Source organism: Anguilla anguilla, chromosome 15 (genome assembly GCF_013347855.1).
Source record: "Anguilla anguilla isolate fAngAng1 chromosome 15, fAngAng1.pri, whole genome shotgun sequence".
Lineage (NCBI taxonomy): Eukaryota > Metazoa > Chordata > Actinopteri > Anguilliformes > Anguillidae > Anguilla > Anguilla anguilla.
This window is the reverse complement of record NC_049215.1, coordinates 7,491,881-7,507,500: the sequence shown is the minus strand read 5'-3', so window position 1 is coordinate 7,507,500 and position 15,620 is coordinate 7,491,881. Positions and strand designations below refer to the sequence as shown.

Genomic DNA, 15,620 nt, shown 5'->3' with positions numbered 1-15,620 from the left:
GCGCGTGTGCGGTGGTGCGTGTGGGTATGATGTCCCGAGGAGCTTTGACTCATTCTAAACCACACAGGAGTTCCTCTCCCACTGAGCTGGAGAGCCCGGCCGTGGCATGGCTAAATACCCAGAGAGGAGTCGTTTGAGGAGCCCCTCCCCTCTGCTGGGACCTGGGGAGGGATGGGGGGGTGGGGGGGGGGGGGGGTGCCTGCCTCCAGGAAACAGAGGGGAGCAGGAAACGGTGAGCGAGCGACTGCGCGTGACTCGCGGTCTGCCCCGGCAACACCGGGGCGCGCGAGCCGGTCACGTGACTGCCGCCCCTCCTCTGCGGGACCTCCTGCAGTTGACGGCCGCGCCTCTCGTTCATCAGCTCAGACCCACCGCTCCGCAGAGAGAGAGCCGCGGAAGCACCAGGCCTTTTTTCCATATCGGTAATTACGCAGCTCCAGGCCCCGCGCCTCTGAGCGGAGAGCCCTGCCATCGACGGAGGCAGAGGTGTAATTTCCTGTTTTGACAGTGCCCGGCCGCGCGGCCTCAGGAGCGCGGAAAGACCCTGTCGACGCCTCGTTACGGCGGAAATAACCGGCCAGCGCCGGGAGCGCCGCGCAGCCAGCCCCCGGGGTCCTCCCGTCAGGGCGAGGACAAAGCCTGCCACAATTTTAAGGCCCGTAATTCCTTTCAGAACGTCCCCCCAGTCCTGTGCCGGCTGCTATCTTCTTTTAAAACGGAGGAGGAGGCGCAGGAAGAGGGATGGTAATGCCTGGAGACAGGCCGACGTTTTCTTGGCGGCGAGGCCCGGCTTCTCCCTGGAAGTCTGATTCCCTCCGCGAGGCTCGGGCTTCAGCAGGTAGCCACGGCGTCCGTCCCCTTAGCGCTCGGACGCTAACGAGGAGCGATGGCGGTTAGCATTTCTGCTCTTTTAATCGCCGTCGGCCCGTCGGGGGGGGGGGGGGGGGGGGGGGGGGGGGGGGGGGAGGGGGGCTCTTCCCCTTTCTCCGGCGGCGGCGGTGGCGACGGTATGAATATTCAGTTCGCCGCGAGCGGCGTTCCGTGAAGCGGCGAGGCTCGGGGCGAGAGTATTAACGGCGCTCAAGCGGAGATGATGTCGGGACAAGTTGCTCTCGTGTTTCCCCCCGAAATCTTCTCCTGGATGCCGGAGACTTCGGGAGCTCAGAGCTGAAATTCCGAAGGGACGTTCCCGAACGTCTCGAATTTTCTCTGCGCGGCGGCGCTGCTGCCGTTTGGCTTTGCCGGCTCCGTGCTGTAAAGCTGGAAACCCGTGCGGGATGAGATCGGAAAACCGCACGGTTTCACAGGGCTGGAATTCCTTCCTCTTCCTTTTTTTTCCCCGGCTGCAGGCGGAGGACGGCCCTGTGATTCATGTCATGAGAAAACCAGGAAGAGGGAATCTGGGCCAGAGCTCTGACCGCATACTCCGAGCCCAGCTTTCAGGCCTCTCAGATCCCCACGGAGACAGGAACAACGCAAGATTGGAAATATACTGTGTGGTGGAAAGATCCAATGCAAATATCGCAGGGGCCAAGAACATTTCTATCTGCATGTGGCACAGTTACATTGTTTGACCAGGTGAAACTGGTCATGAATCCGTTTTACACAGATGGGTTGCATATGTTTGGTCCATACAGCTGGAAGTTAAATGAATGAGTCCCTAACTACCGTGCTATACTACCAAGTACCCACAATACCTTGCTTCTGTCGGTTGTTAGAGCTGAGAATGAACACAGGGCATAGGATGGTAAGCATCTCTTTTTTTTTGTAAACTACCTTTTACATCATCCAAATAAAGTTTTTTTTCAACCAAAATTAAGAATTTCGAGGAGATTCACGTCTGTTAGTTATTAGTGAGTTTTGTAGTGGTTGTTTTGAATTTGATTTGTGGCATAATCCTTTTTTGAGGGAGGGTTCTGGATCTGAAAGTAAGTTGACATTTTATGTTTAACAGATCAATCTCATTGTCTTTTCTGTCCTAGCCCTGGGTTTAAGACAGGGTAGTGAGCATCCAATAGTAGGCCTACGAGAGAGGTACACGCGTACATCTGGAAACGTCTAAAGATGCGGCACTGAAGACAGAGAGCGCTCTGTTTTCCAAAACATGTGGTGTCCTGCGATTTGAGAAGCCAGAACTGTTTCGCGAAATGGCTCACAGACGCCGAAAAACAGCCACCCTCGCGCCTTTATCGGTTTGTTTCCTTCAGGCCTCCGTCGTTAGCGTTTTTGGATTACTACCGCCGGCCCGTAGAGGAACAAAGAGGCTGCGAAACTTAGCGGCGCCAGCGAGAACGAAGCAGCCAATGGGAGCGCTTCTCGCTGTTTGTTATTTCTGAGCGCTTGCCCTTCGGGTTTCGGTTGCTCTTGGCTTCTTCGCCGGCCGAGCCGCGTGCCTTTGCGGTAAAGCACGGCCGCCCGCGGTCGCTTCGTGTTTCCTGTAGATGCGCGTGCGGGCACGCTTGCGGTAAACGACGCGTAGCGGTCCGTCCCTCCTTCCGTGCGCTGCCGGCGGAGTTGGCGGGGGCCCCGGTCGCGATGCGTCGGGCACCAGCGCACCAGTGCGCGTGCGGCGGTAATGAAGGGGGGGGGGGGGGGGGGGGGGTATCCGGCCTTTCGGGTCTGGTAATGCAATCAGTCCGTATCCATTTACCAGCCTCTCCCCATGGTGCACTGGGGCAGAATGCTGTGTCCGGCGTCCAGCGGAGTCGTTACAGCGCCCATGTGGAGGCCATTACGAGGAACCCCCCCCCCAGTTAATGGCTGGAAAGGAAAGCTCCCATTCTGGTGCAGTGGCGCTGCATGACCTCATTTCCCCATTAAAGGGACGCTCCCCCAGCTGATTGTCCTCCTCTTCCGCATCCCTACCAAAATTCCAAATCGGTCTGACGATGAATAGAGCGAGATAGGACCTCCGCGCGGGATTGTTTTTCCGAGCCCGCGTCCTAATCTATCGCTCATTGATTTTGTTCGGTTCGTCTTGCTCTTGCGTCTGACTTTGGCCTCCTGGGGACCGGATGGCTACAGTGTATCGCGTACCGTCATTCCAGCAAAGTACCCACAATGCCTGTATAATTGGATCTTCTGAGACCTGCGCGCATACACACAGAGCAGATGTCTCTGCGATGTGTGTGTGTGTGTGTGTGTGTGTGTGTGTGTGTGAGATAGAGAGATAAAGAGAGAGCGGACGAGAAGGAGATGGAGTGAGAGTGTGTGAGAGATAGAGAATTGAAGGGTGGTGGAAGTGGGGTGGGAGAGGGAGAGGGAGAGAGGGATGTGGGAACAGAGGGCCAGTGATTGGATGGGGATAATTGCTCATCAGTGTGTTGGCACTGGTACAGTGCTGAATAGTGTAGTGGTGGCCCACAGCTGAACATCTGTTTATGGGGACACCGGAGTGGAATGCTGGCCAGTCTTCTCAGCTCCGAGGGAGACACAGGTATCATTTTCTCTCCATTTAACCGGCGCTGGTCTTTCATCTCTCTTCATGTCATTGGCTCTGTGTGTACAGCACTGTGTTGACTTGTTTCAGAATCCAGAAGCCTAAAAACTCGATTTGGTCCAACTGTTCAATTTCACCTTTCTCGAAGGAAATCATTTTGAAGTAGTTTTCTTCAGAGTTTGATTCAAATGTTTGCTTTCTTTTTTTTATGCAATTAAAGATAGGAGGAAGGGAGTTTGGGTCTTATCTCACAGCTTTTTGTTCAGACGTCGTTTGCGTTTCCATTGACGGCATGCTACAGAGGTCTCTGCTCGCTTCAGGCTGTGCTTTGCACTGTTCAGGGTTTTTCAAGGGTATTCTTTTTTTGAGGAGTGATAAGAATGACCTGAATAAGTTTAATGTCGACACACTTGCTGGTTTTTTTTTCAGGAGATTATTGTGGGTGTATCCGTTATGCGTAGAAGTATGCTTTTTGCAGTTATTGAAAAGGAAACTGATGTGTTGTAATATTATGAACAATATGAAAAACTCACTGTATTTAGATACATCATAATAATCATCAAAGCTTATTGACTATGGTTTAATATTTGTGTTTCTGATTTTTTTGGTTTTGTCTATGTTATAAGAAATGAAGGCTATGATCTTTGTTCATGTACAGTTTGGAATTTCATGTATCATTGTGTGAGTGTGTGTATGTGAGCGATAATGAGAGTTACTTCAAAGAGATTGTGAAAATAATCACAGAATAATAATGCAGTTATGTAATAATTACATAAAATGTGCATAATTAAATAATGTGTGTGTGTGTGTGTGTGTTAAAACTGAACTCAAACCCACACACACAGATAAACATATATGGAAAATAAAACACACACACACACACACACACACACACAGATCATACACACAAACGCATATACCTGTATTTATATTTAATTATGCACATTTTCATTATTACATGATTACATTATTATTTTGTGATTATATTAACTATCTATTTGAAGTAACACCTTCCATCTCATAAACACACTCACACAATTAGAAATTGCATGCTGTGCATTAACAAAAACTGTGGGCTTCAGTTCTGCAGTCTACCTTTTCCTGTTGTTTGACATTTTATTACAGCTGTCAAATGGTTGCATTTTCTCTCTTCATTACTTTTTTAATATGGACTTCCTTTGGAGGATCCATGGTCAGGGAATTACAAACATACAAACTGGTTAATTTATGAAAAATGCACATGTGGGAGACAGTGTAGTATAATGGGTAAGAAACTGGTCTTGTAACCTTCAATTCCCTGGTAGGACACTGCCGTTGTACCCTTGAGCAAGGTACTTAACCTGCATTGCTTCAGTATATATCCAGCTGTATATATGGATGCAGTATGAATGCTATGTAGAATGTTGTGTAAGTCGCTCTGGATAAGAGCGTCTGCTAAATGCCTGTAATGTAATGTACATAGGGCTGCATTTAACATCCTGCTGAACACAGAAATCGCCCAGCACAAGGATGGATTGGAAGCCCACAGATGGGGTGGCTGAAGCTGCAGTGTGTAGCTCAAGTGTGAGGCCGCGTCTTGTGAATGCAGATTTTAAAAACACTGCGCGTTTGGGGCGTGTTCTCAACGGAGCCTAGCTTCAGCTACGCAGCTACGCCTCGACGATCGAACGCTCATCTCACACCTCATTAAGGCCGATTTAGCTCCGCCCAGCCGCAGGTAGAGGGACATAACGTGCCCTCCTGCGATGGAGGGGTGAATTTCCGCTCCTTGCCTCATTCCGTTTATTCGTTTTTTTTGCTTCCGCTGCAGAAAATCATCCCTTTTTCCTTCCCCGAGTTTCCCTGAAGATCGGATTTGATTTCCCCTCTCATTATTTCTTAATTTACCGTAAATAATCACCGGCTATGAAATATTCATATTTTTATTTATTTATTTGAGAGTAAAGCAATGCATGAATGTGTAATGACGTTCCGTTCTTTTCCTCTCCGTGGCTGCAGTGAGCCGGCCAGCTCTTCACGCTCGAAGTAGCAATCCATACAGAAGGCTTATTCCGGGCCCTGCCCTGTGTCCTGTGTCACATGCGTATCGCTGCCCAGCGATATCGATCTGGGAGATTGTGTAGGGCGAATGCAGAGATGCTACAGGCGGCTCTTTCAGCTGAAATGAAATAGACCTTCCCTTTGAGGAACATCACCGAGCATCTCCAGAGAAAGAGAGAGAGAGAGAGAAAGACGTTATTCCCGCTGAACGGCGACGTCGCCTGTGTTTACCTTCGGCTTTAACCGTTAGCATTTGGATATTGAACGCATGCGGTTCTGCGTTTGTACATGAAGAGCACTGCGCTCAGTGGGTACAGCATCATTAGTGCGGGATACTGTGTGTGGGCCTCAGGGTGGAATTGGCTTTCCTAGTAGTGCATTGATCTTGAATCCCCTCCCCCACCCCCCCCTCCCCCCATCTACCCTCATTTCTCTCTCTTGCTCACTCGCTCTCTCTCCCTCCCTCCCTCTCTCCCTTTCTCTCTCATACTCTCTCTCTCTCTCTCTCTCTCTCTCTCGTGGCTGGTAAAGTAACTGGTTATTTCCCATGTTTATGTCATGGTCTATAGCCGTGGCAGAAGAGTGTGGGACAGGGCACAGGGCACTGTGGTGCCAGCAGCCTGGGGTAATGGGTAATGGCATGGAATCTGTGGGATGTCATCGAGCTCATGATTTGTAATAACCTTTCATTTGCGTAGATTTTCCTTTGAGCGGGAGCATGTGTGATTTCACCAGATGCTTTTCCCAGATGCTCTGCCCATGCCAGGATCTCGCTCTCTCCATCTGTCTACTTCCATTTTATTTCCTCCCTTCCTCCTTCTCTCTCTCTCTTTCTCTCTCTCTCCCTCTCTCTTCCTCCCTCCCTCTCTCTCTCCCTCCCTCCCTCCCTCCCTCTCTCTCTCTCTCTCTCCCTCCATCTCTCTTCGTCTTTTTCTTTCTCTCTTCTCTCTCTTTCAATCTCTCCCTTTCCAGTGCCTATTCTCTTCAGGGAAATTAAATGTGTCATTTAAGGCTTTGCAGTTACAATGGCATTGTTTTCTTGGGGCGGCATTTGGCTCATTGAACATCCTAATGTAATGGTGATCGGAAAGAAAGCCCAGAGACATACTGCCCAACACTATGCAATATCCTTAAAGTGAACTCGACCAATTCCGGAAAAAAGGATACTTCTGTGAATTGAGTTTGAACAACTGAGATGAAAGAAGTGGGGTGTTTAGCTGTATTTTTCATGTCACCTTGTGTTTTCAAGACCTGTGTTGGGCCACTGATTCCATTTCTGCTTTTGTGCCCTGGAGCAAGATACTTAACTTGAATTGCTCTTGTAGTGTTAGTGCTCTGCATGAATGGGTTACATGTAAAACGTAAGCAATATAATTTGCCCTAGATACGGGGGGGGGGGGGGGGGGGGGGGCTATGTTCGGCAAAAAATAGCATATAATAAATGAAGACAGCCAAGGACTGTGCTGAGTATGGAAAAAAAGCATTCGTCGTTTGTCTTTTCTCCCAGTAAAGAAACTCACTTTATGAACGCCGTGTGTGGTGACAGCCAACCTGTATTGATTTCTCAAAGCTTTTTTTTCTGTCCTACTTGGCAGCTTCTCAGTCGCTCGTGCTTCCCTGGTTCTGGGGAGGGTTCTGGGTTAGCGAGGCCCGAAGAGTTGGGTTCTGGGTCGAACGCAGGCGGTGTGGGGACCGGTACCGATGACACGGTCGTCGGCGCGGGCCCTAATACGACAGGGGGTGCGCCCCCCTCCCCGCTGGAGCTGCAGGATCGCGGAGGTCGCTGAAGCGTCTGCCGTGTGAAAGCTAGCCCTCACGAAGGTTTAACCGCGGCCTTCCGCAGTGCTCCTCTGTGTTCGGCGCGGTGTTCTCCGTTCAGAACAGGAGTTTTGATCTGCGTCTCCCCTCTCCGAACCCAAAGCTCATTCATTATGAGCTAACGGTGATGAGCGAAACTGTTCACGGATCAGCATCGTCGCCCTGAGACTCTTTCGAATAAGAGCGGCAGATGTTCACCAAATGAATAAATAGAAATGCGCTTTTTTTTTCTTCTTTTTTTTTAGTTGAGTGGCACTCTTCCAATACTGTTCATGCACTGGAAACACTTAGCTCTGGGACAAAGACATCAAATAGGGAGAAATGATATTGGTTAATCTCCGTTTGAAATATCGGCTCGTGTGACAATTTACAGGAACTTAGCAGCTTCGGTTCTATTGACTGGCTTGCTAATTGTGCCTGTTAGCTGGAGAACTGTCAGTTTAGTCTGAGCAGCTGCACATGTTCCTGTCCCTGCAAGTCAGAATAACGATGATTTGCTGCTTCCAATGAATCGTTCTTTCTTAGCCTTAACATCTGTTACATACAAAAGCCGCCCTTGGGACTCGAGCATATGCAATTCTCATATGCTCTGCCTTTTATTGAATATATTCTTGAATGAATCTTATAAACTGTCTTCCTAAGTCTTACGGGTCAGGGTGGGGGGCGGGAGTGGGGGGGTGATGGGGTGGGGGAGGGTGCTGTTCTGTATGGAAACAGGTGGACACAATGATTTATACCACATCTGGTATCCTGCAAAAAAAAAAATAGTATCAAGGACATATTCTGCCATTGACCAAGAGCTTATGCTTGTTCATGGGATCCTCAGTCCACTGCTTGTTGGTCCAGAGGAAAAAGCGATGTCTTGATTTACTGGAAGGAGGGTGGGGGGGGGGGGGGGCGCTGTTGCATTTACAGGAGGGGGGTGGGGGTTGTATTCAGGAGCTTTCCTGTCTGCTGTCCAGGTCTGTCTGGGCACCAGATAACACAGACCCTCTTTGTCCCACCCTGCCCCAAATCGGATGAGAGCCAGTTTGGTCTGACGGCGTGCCCTTATGTCAGAGATTACTGCTGTAGAGATCATGTTGTTTTGTGAGCCTGCCCCAAAAATGGCCACTTTCCTGTCTGCGGAGACAATAAAGAATGTGTTAACAATTAGAAATCCACGCATGGCGATAAAGAGGCGGCTTTCCTGACTGGTGTAGGGTGTTACCGAGGGGAGGGGCTTGACCTAGTTTCCAGCGCGGATGCGTTGCTAGGGATACCCTCCCACAGTGTGGTAGCTGGTTGCAGCTCTTTCAAGAAAGAGCGAAGGATCAGACCGCTTTGTGCTGCTACTGTAAAAACAGAGGAAGGCTAGCCTGGCTCACGGTGTGTCTGATTTCACCTCCATGAAGCCGCTAGCGCTTTGTTTAAAGATCTGTTCACCGTTGCTTTATTGAGATCGTGCTAATGTGTTTCACTGCATCTTTGTGGGCTTCAGAGGTTCCCCTTGCTAGCGTTTCTCTGAAGAGATACGTTGTTCACTTGAAATGTGTACTGTAATGTTTTAATGATGCAGAAAGCATGGGGTATCAACAATATAAGAAACTGATGCATTTGATGCATTTGCAACACGTGGTGAGGAACAACCTCGCTGAGATCATTTGAGCGTGACCTTCTGCCAGGCTGTGATAACATTCAACCTGCGAACGTGGAATTATTCTCACAACTGGAGACTTTGTTTTGGAAATGATTCCCCTGATGCACATAAAATGCCTAATATCTCAGACACAGAGCTAACTCATTGAAGTCATTTTTTATTTCAGTAAGAACCTTTTGTCACTATCACTGGGTAATTAAAGTCGTTCTGCATTTTTTGAAGGTGGAAACTGTGTCTTTACTAGATGTGCAAAGGGAATTGAAGTAATTAAGGAAATTTGTTATAGAATTGCATATAGAGACCTTTGATCTTAGAAATGCTCCTATTGCTTACATTTATTTTGCATGGTAATCACAACACAAATTGATCTGTGGTCAGAATGACCACTGAATCATTGTAGCATTGATGTTGAGTAAGGAGTTCTGCTTTGGTGTGAAAAAACTCATTTTTGCCCACCCCAAAAACACAGCCTGAATGGCCACTGAAGTTTTAATTGACTTGCGATTAGACCATCTGCACCGTACCTGTAGAAATTCCAAGCCGGCACTGAACCACTGAAGCTAGTTGTTTAATCTCACTAAAGAAAGCTTTTTTGGCAAGCTACTATTACAAGATTTTCTAAGTTAGCTTTCCAGAAAATCCCAAGCATCGAGGCACACACATGCTCAGCGAAAAAGGTAAATAGATAAATAACTGCTGCTCTTATGTTTGAGAGAATTTATTATGGGGCCTACTTTATGGATAAACACGAGGTGAGAAGTTAAGTGCCTTGCTCAAGGGTGCGACGGCTCCACCTGAGATTTAAACCCGAGGGTTGTAATTCAAGTTCCCCCGGCCTCCGCTGAGCCGTGATTACCAGCAGGCCTGGTGGCAGTGCGCGCTGCCCTCTGTCCTCCCCATTACTGGTGGCACCGAAACCCCACTGAAATCAGTTCCCCCCCCGGCTGACGTGCAACCTGATCTTGGGCCAGCGTCTCCTGCACCAGCTGAACTCTGCCCTCAGTGTGTTGCGGGGTGTCTGTCAGTGAGATGTCAGTTTGGCCAGCTATGAGCTCAGTTTTCACAGCTCAGCATTGCATTATTTTTTTAAGTAGGCAGCAACTCAAGCATTATGCAGCCTGAACGTTAAGTCTTTGCTCTTTCTTTTTTTCTCTTCGGTTTTGTAAGAAACTTGTTAGGCCTTTTCATCTGTGTAGGCTATTCAAGTACAGCTTTGTTCTTCCTTTGTAGCAATTTTACATACCTTGAGGACGTCTGCATGATGTGTGCTCTCTATAAGGACGCAGATAACTCATTCCCAGCGGAAGACATTCCCAAACGCATTCCTTTCTGATTTTTGCATGCGTGCGTGTGTTTGTCTGTGTGTGTTTTATGAGGTCATTTAAGATAATTTGTGAACTTAACAGAATCTGGAGAAGTTGAACAAAATGTATCCGCCCCATAAAAATCCATTAAAGAGAAATACTTCGGTGGTTGAGTCATCGGGCCTAAAAAGGTCTTGGGGCAGGCAGTAAAAGTAACGCACGTTACAGTCGAGCGGTTTCGGGTTTAATGCCATCATTTATGCTGAAGGCCACAAGAGTGAGGAATGCCTTTAAGATATAGCAGAAACAGATTGGAGAGATTAGGGCCTTGATGCTGGCTGTGAGGAGTGTTGGAAAAACACACAGACTTTAAGTGAGATGGGCCTGGTGGCTGTGGTTTCGTGTGGGATAGGGAGATAGTTTATGTTAGTGAGCTATGGCCAGTGGCTGCTGCCATGTGTGGTATGGGGAGGGAGTTCATGTGTGAGGTAGTGCTGGTGGCCATGACGTGGTTTAGGAGAAGAGAGCATTTTTGTGTGAGATAGGTAATGGCTTTGGTTTTGGGAGGGGGAGAGAGTGGGAGGGAGGGCTGGCCCTTATGAGCTGGTTTGGGAGAGGGGCGTGTTTGTTTTTATTTCTGCCGTAGAGGGCTCGCGTCCTCTACTTGGAGGGAGCAGGTTTTTGTTCTGAGGTGGGGCTGGGGGTCCTGAGTTGATGTGGAAGAAGGGGAATTTCTGTGTGTGTGGCAGGGACTGGTGGTTATAAGTTGGCCATGGAAAAGGTGGAGTTTCTGTGTGTGTGGCAGGCGCTGGTGACTGTTGCATGGTAATCGGGGCGGGGGGTGGGGAGCCAGGACTGTCACTCTGTGGAAAACTTTCTCAGACTTCCTCTTGGTCTCCATGTCCCAGCTGTCAACCCAAGGATTATCAAAAGAACAGATTGCTCCACTAATGAATTACTCTCAAGTTCAAATGCTAGCAGACATCTGTGAGACTGTGAGACGCTGCTCTCTGTGGATCGCTTGCTTATGCCTGATTCTTTGTCAGGGCTGGGACCATGGTAATGCACTCAGGACTTTGCAAATGAAGACACAGTCGTTCCTGTCTTTTCATTTATCAATTTATAATGCATGGTTTTCATTATTATACTTTTTTTTTTTTTAATTTTTTTTTAGAAAATTTCAGCTTTCAACCATATTGATTCAGTTTTCTAAGCTTGAAATGTGTATTTTGTGCAGTGATTTAATTCACTTTAGGGGTGAGAAGAACCTGTGTGAAGATATTAATGTGAATATTTTTCATAATTTGACTGGTAAAGTTTTGAATGAATCCGTCCACGGATTGTAATCTCTTTTCCAAATAAAGCAGTTGAAAGTGAATGAAAAGGTGACAGGCAGGACTTCCGACGCACAGTAAAGAGGGATGTTTACCCGGTTTTATGACACAGTGAAGCCAGACAGATATTCCATGCCGCGAGCGAACAGCGAGCTGCGGGCGAAAGTATTTTTCCGCCTGACGGACGGGAACGCTGGGTTTGAAGAACCCGGAAACCGATCCGCTGTCCGTCCACATCGGCCCCCGGGCTCCGTCCTCGGAGATGAGCACCGACGCTCTGCGGAAGGGCTGAGAAACCACGGCTCTCGTCCTCGTATTTTGAGTATTTTGAGATCAGGCTGAGCACGAAACGTCCTGCGGAACGGGTCCCCGCTAAACTGTGCACCCGGGCAGGCCTCGGGACGGGGCGCGCAGCGGATGTCGAACAGCCGCTCTGACGTCCCGGGACGCGCGGAGAGCATTGCCTTACGAAACGGAACAGATGGACTTGGACATGGCTGACCCCGGAAAGCAGAGATTGTTTTTTTTTTCCCCTTCTCCCCACTGCTCAAACAGCACATGTTGGACAATGTTTACGCCTCACGGCGCAAGGCAGGAGGGCAAACTAAAACAGGGCAAATCCCAGTCGCGTGCTTTATGCGTTGATTGAATTGTTTTATTTCACATCGTGTGCTGTGCCTCACTGTGATTCTCTTTGAATGATCCAGTGGGGTAACAGAATTATATATTTTTTTCTCGCACAGCACATTTGCATAAGCTAATTTGGATTTTGTGCTTAGTTTTGTGGAAAGTAGAATAATGTATGAAACTTCTCACTGTAAAGTGCTGCTTCAGAACATCAGCGTAGGAGAACCCACAGCATTTATGTCACACCAAGGTAGAAGCACAGTCAGGCGAACCATGAACCATAAACCATGAAGAGCCATGTGTTTGAGCCAGTGCACACCACCCTCTTTGCTATACCACAGAACAGGTGTAGACAACCCCATTTTTGGAATGGCGGACATATTTGGATCTTGGGTCTGAGTACCCAGAGCCTATATGGAGAATATTCACCATGAACGCATGCTGAACTGCATTTGTTAGGCTTAATAATGAATCCAATTATGTAGTCAGGACTTCAGATGGTGCAAAAACCAGAAACATCCGTGACACTCTGGGAGCAGGGCTGGCCCTTCCCTGGTGTAGAGCTTATTCATCCCTGTGCCAAGTGAAAATAAATGTCCTTGTAACGGCTGTGTGTTTTCATATCATAGCGCTGATCAGAGTGATACCCAGAGGAAAGTGGTGGGGTATTGGGGTTGAATGCTAAACCGTCTGCTTCATACAGGCCAAAAGAAACCTGCTGACCTCAGTGTGCAGGGCTTCAGTCTGCAACAGACTTAAAAGCATAGCCAGGATATCAGAAGCTTTACTTGTGCCAAAACTACTGAGGTATGAAACCTCACTCAAAGTCTCAAACTCCACTATATTCATAATATTATGAGAACAGTGTGTGCAGAGTGTGTGAATCTAAGAGAAATGAACTGACGATATGCCTGCAACATCTTACCATTAATTCCAAACTCATGTTCAATTTTTCTGAAATTGGCTCTCTCTTACTGATTATGTGGTATTGACTTTTAGAGCCGATTAGAATTTTTTTGGGAGTTTTGAAAAGCTTCTCAAACTTTCCAAAGATAATACGCCCTTGTTGTCATCAGAGAGCACGGGTGCCTTTGTCGAGGAATGTGAATCCCGTAATGAGATTAGTGGCGAAAGCTGATTAGTGCATCTTGTCCTCCCCAGGGTCCTTCAGAAACGACGGGATTAAGGCGGCCGATGTTTTGCCTGTGCTGAAAGAGAAAGTGGCCTTCGTGTCAGGTGAGTAAGGACAGCTCCTCTCATTCCTCATGGGAATCTCAGTATTAACCGGGGTATGTAATACCCAATGGGTTATCCTGTCGTTGGGACCTGGGCTGTGGTTCACCCATTCAGGGGAACAGAAGAGGTGAGGGGTGAGAGGCAGATGTTGTAACCATGGCAGCGGTAGTATAGTGCTTTACCACACGCTCATTCAGATGGAGTCAGGACAATAGGCACCAGCAGATTCTAGTGTCCTTTCACTGCTGAAAATTTCAGCTTAAACCAACCTGAGCTGGTCAAGCTGGCTTAAGCGGTGTTTTCTACACTTTTTGCTGGTCAACCAGCTGTTCACTAGCTGGCCAGCCTATATAGTCAGCTTGTCAACCAGTTCGACCACCAGCTTACTCTACCAGCTTAACCAGCTTTGTCCAGCTTGAGGTCAGCTTTGACCAACTTTGTCCAGCTAGAGACCAGCTTTGACCAGCCACAAACCAGCTATGACTGGCTTGAAGTGTAAAAAGCCCATCTTAAACCATGTTAAACCAGCTTTGAATCCCAGCTGGTCTTAGCTGGAATTTTCAGCTGGGTCGATTTTATTATTTTGTCTGCACTGAACCGCTATCATTTCTAGTTAGCTTTTGTAGATCACAGCCATCACACTTTTTAATGGAGTTTGCCCCGTCGGTTCTTCACCCCTAAGCAGGTGATAAAAGAGACGGTTTGCTTTTTGTCAGTGAGGTCAGTGACCCCCATGTTTACATACTGTAATGGACAGGACAGTCACGGGGGAATGGGATGATGTCATCATGGTTTACTCACTGTATGAGTCTACATCGGTGGCTCATGATCTTCACTCATATCCATCTCACCTGCTAGGATTTTCATTTGGCTGTTGATTGACATTAAACTCATTTGTGAGAGTCTCATGAGAGGAGACATAAAGAAATAAAATTTAATGGAAGAGGTTTTTGCCTTTCTGTGGTATTTGAAAACTGTTTGGCATACTTTTCAAAGGGTTTGGCCTGCAACCAGAAGGCAACAGGCTCAAATCTCTGGCCAGACACAGGTGTTTCACTTGAGCAACATACATAGCTTGAATTTGTTCCATGGATATCTGGATTTATGAGTTATGTCTGTTCAAAACTGTGTAGCTCACCTTTGATTGTGGAATCTACAAAACCAAATGGATGTTATTGTAATCTTTGTGTGTACCTTGCATCTCCTGTATCAAAGCTTTGGCAGGGGTCTTGTCGTGGCCCCTGTCCCATGCAGAGAGGAACTGAAATGATTTTGTGTGATTTTTCCAGGAGGGCGTGATAAAAGAGGTGGACCAATCTTGACCTTCCCTGCCAGAAGTAACCATGACAGAATAAAGCAGGAGGACTTGAGAAGGCTGGTGACCTACTTGTCTACTGTGCCCAGGTAAAAAGAGCGGGAAATGGCTGTGGTTATGTGGTAATGTTCACTGAAGGCTACTCAGGCTCTTGTGGTCAGAAAGAAGATGTTTGTTGTCATTTATTAATAATGGAAAAGCATGTGCCTGCATCCAGTGAGTTAAAATAGGTTTAACTTCTAACTGTGTGCCTATTCTGTATTGTGGGAATGGAGAAACAAATCAGCTATAACATAATTTTGGAAGCATGTGAAGCATATAAATGTGATTTGCTCCACTTCTTTTATGTTTTCTGTTGCAGAAGCTTATTTTGTTCCTTTGTTCCGCGCGCATATCTGGTTTCCATGCCATTTTGTGCTCTTACATATTTAATTAGCATTATGCTTTCATTGTTTTGTATGCATGATCTGACATTTTAGCTAAATGTATTGATAAGCTCATGAATCACAGTCGATAACTATGTTTGACTGAACTGGCATCGGTGTATAGAGCTAATTAGCTAATTGGGCGTTCGTAAACTCTGGCCCTCCTGGAATTGAATTTCCCACCTCTACTTTAAAAGTGAAAGTGTTGCTGATTTGGACTCACTTGCTTTGTGATAATTGGGGTTTTTGCTTGGTGTCTGCAGTATGGAGACATCTGTTGTGGCTGGGGTTGTTTTTGTTTTTTTAAAATGTAGCTTGTTACATTGAATGAGAGATTCAAGGCCAAAGACATTGACTTTATTGAAATGGGGGGATGTGTTTTAATCATTGGGTAATGATATCTCTTATGTCCTAACTTACATGACTGTTTACATGTCTAAATT

General features: G+C 47.3%; 1 protein-coding gene across 4 annotated transcripts in view; it reads left to right on the top strand.

Moving 5' to 3' along the window:
* Positions 1-15,620, top strand: part of kalrna (kalirin RhoGEF kinase a) — a 164,394-nt gene that overhangs the window by 43,318 nt on the left and 105,456 nt on the right. For 3 of the 4 annotated variants that reach the window (XM_035393034.1, XM_035393036.1, XM_035393038.1), the window contains exons 2-3: positions 13,363-13,437; positions 14,727-14,841. In XM_035393034.1, the coding sequence (XP_035248925.1) occupies positions 13,363-13,437; positions 14,727-14,841 (190 nt within the window). Of the gene's footprint in view, positions 1-3,273; positions 3,437-13,362; positions 13,438-14,726; positions 14,842-15,620 lie in introns of those variants that run through there. The other variant, XM_035393035.1, reaches the window with a different exon arrangement.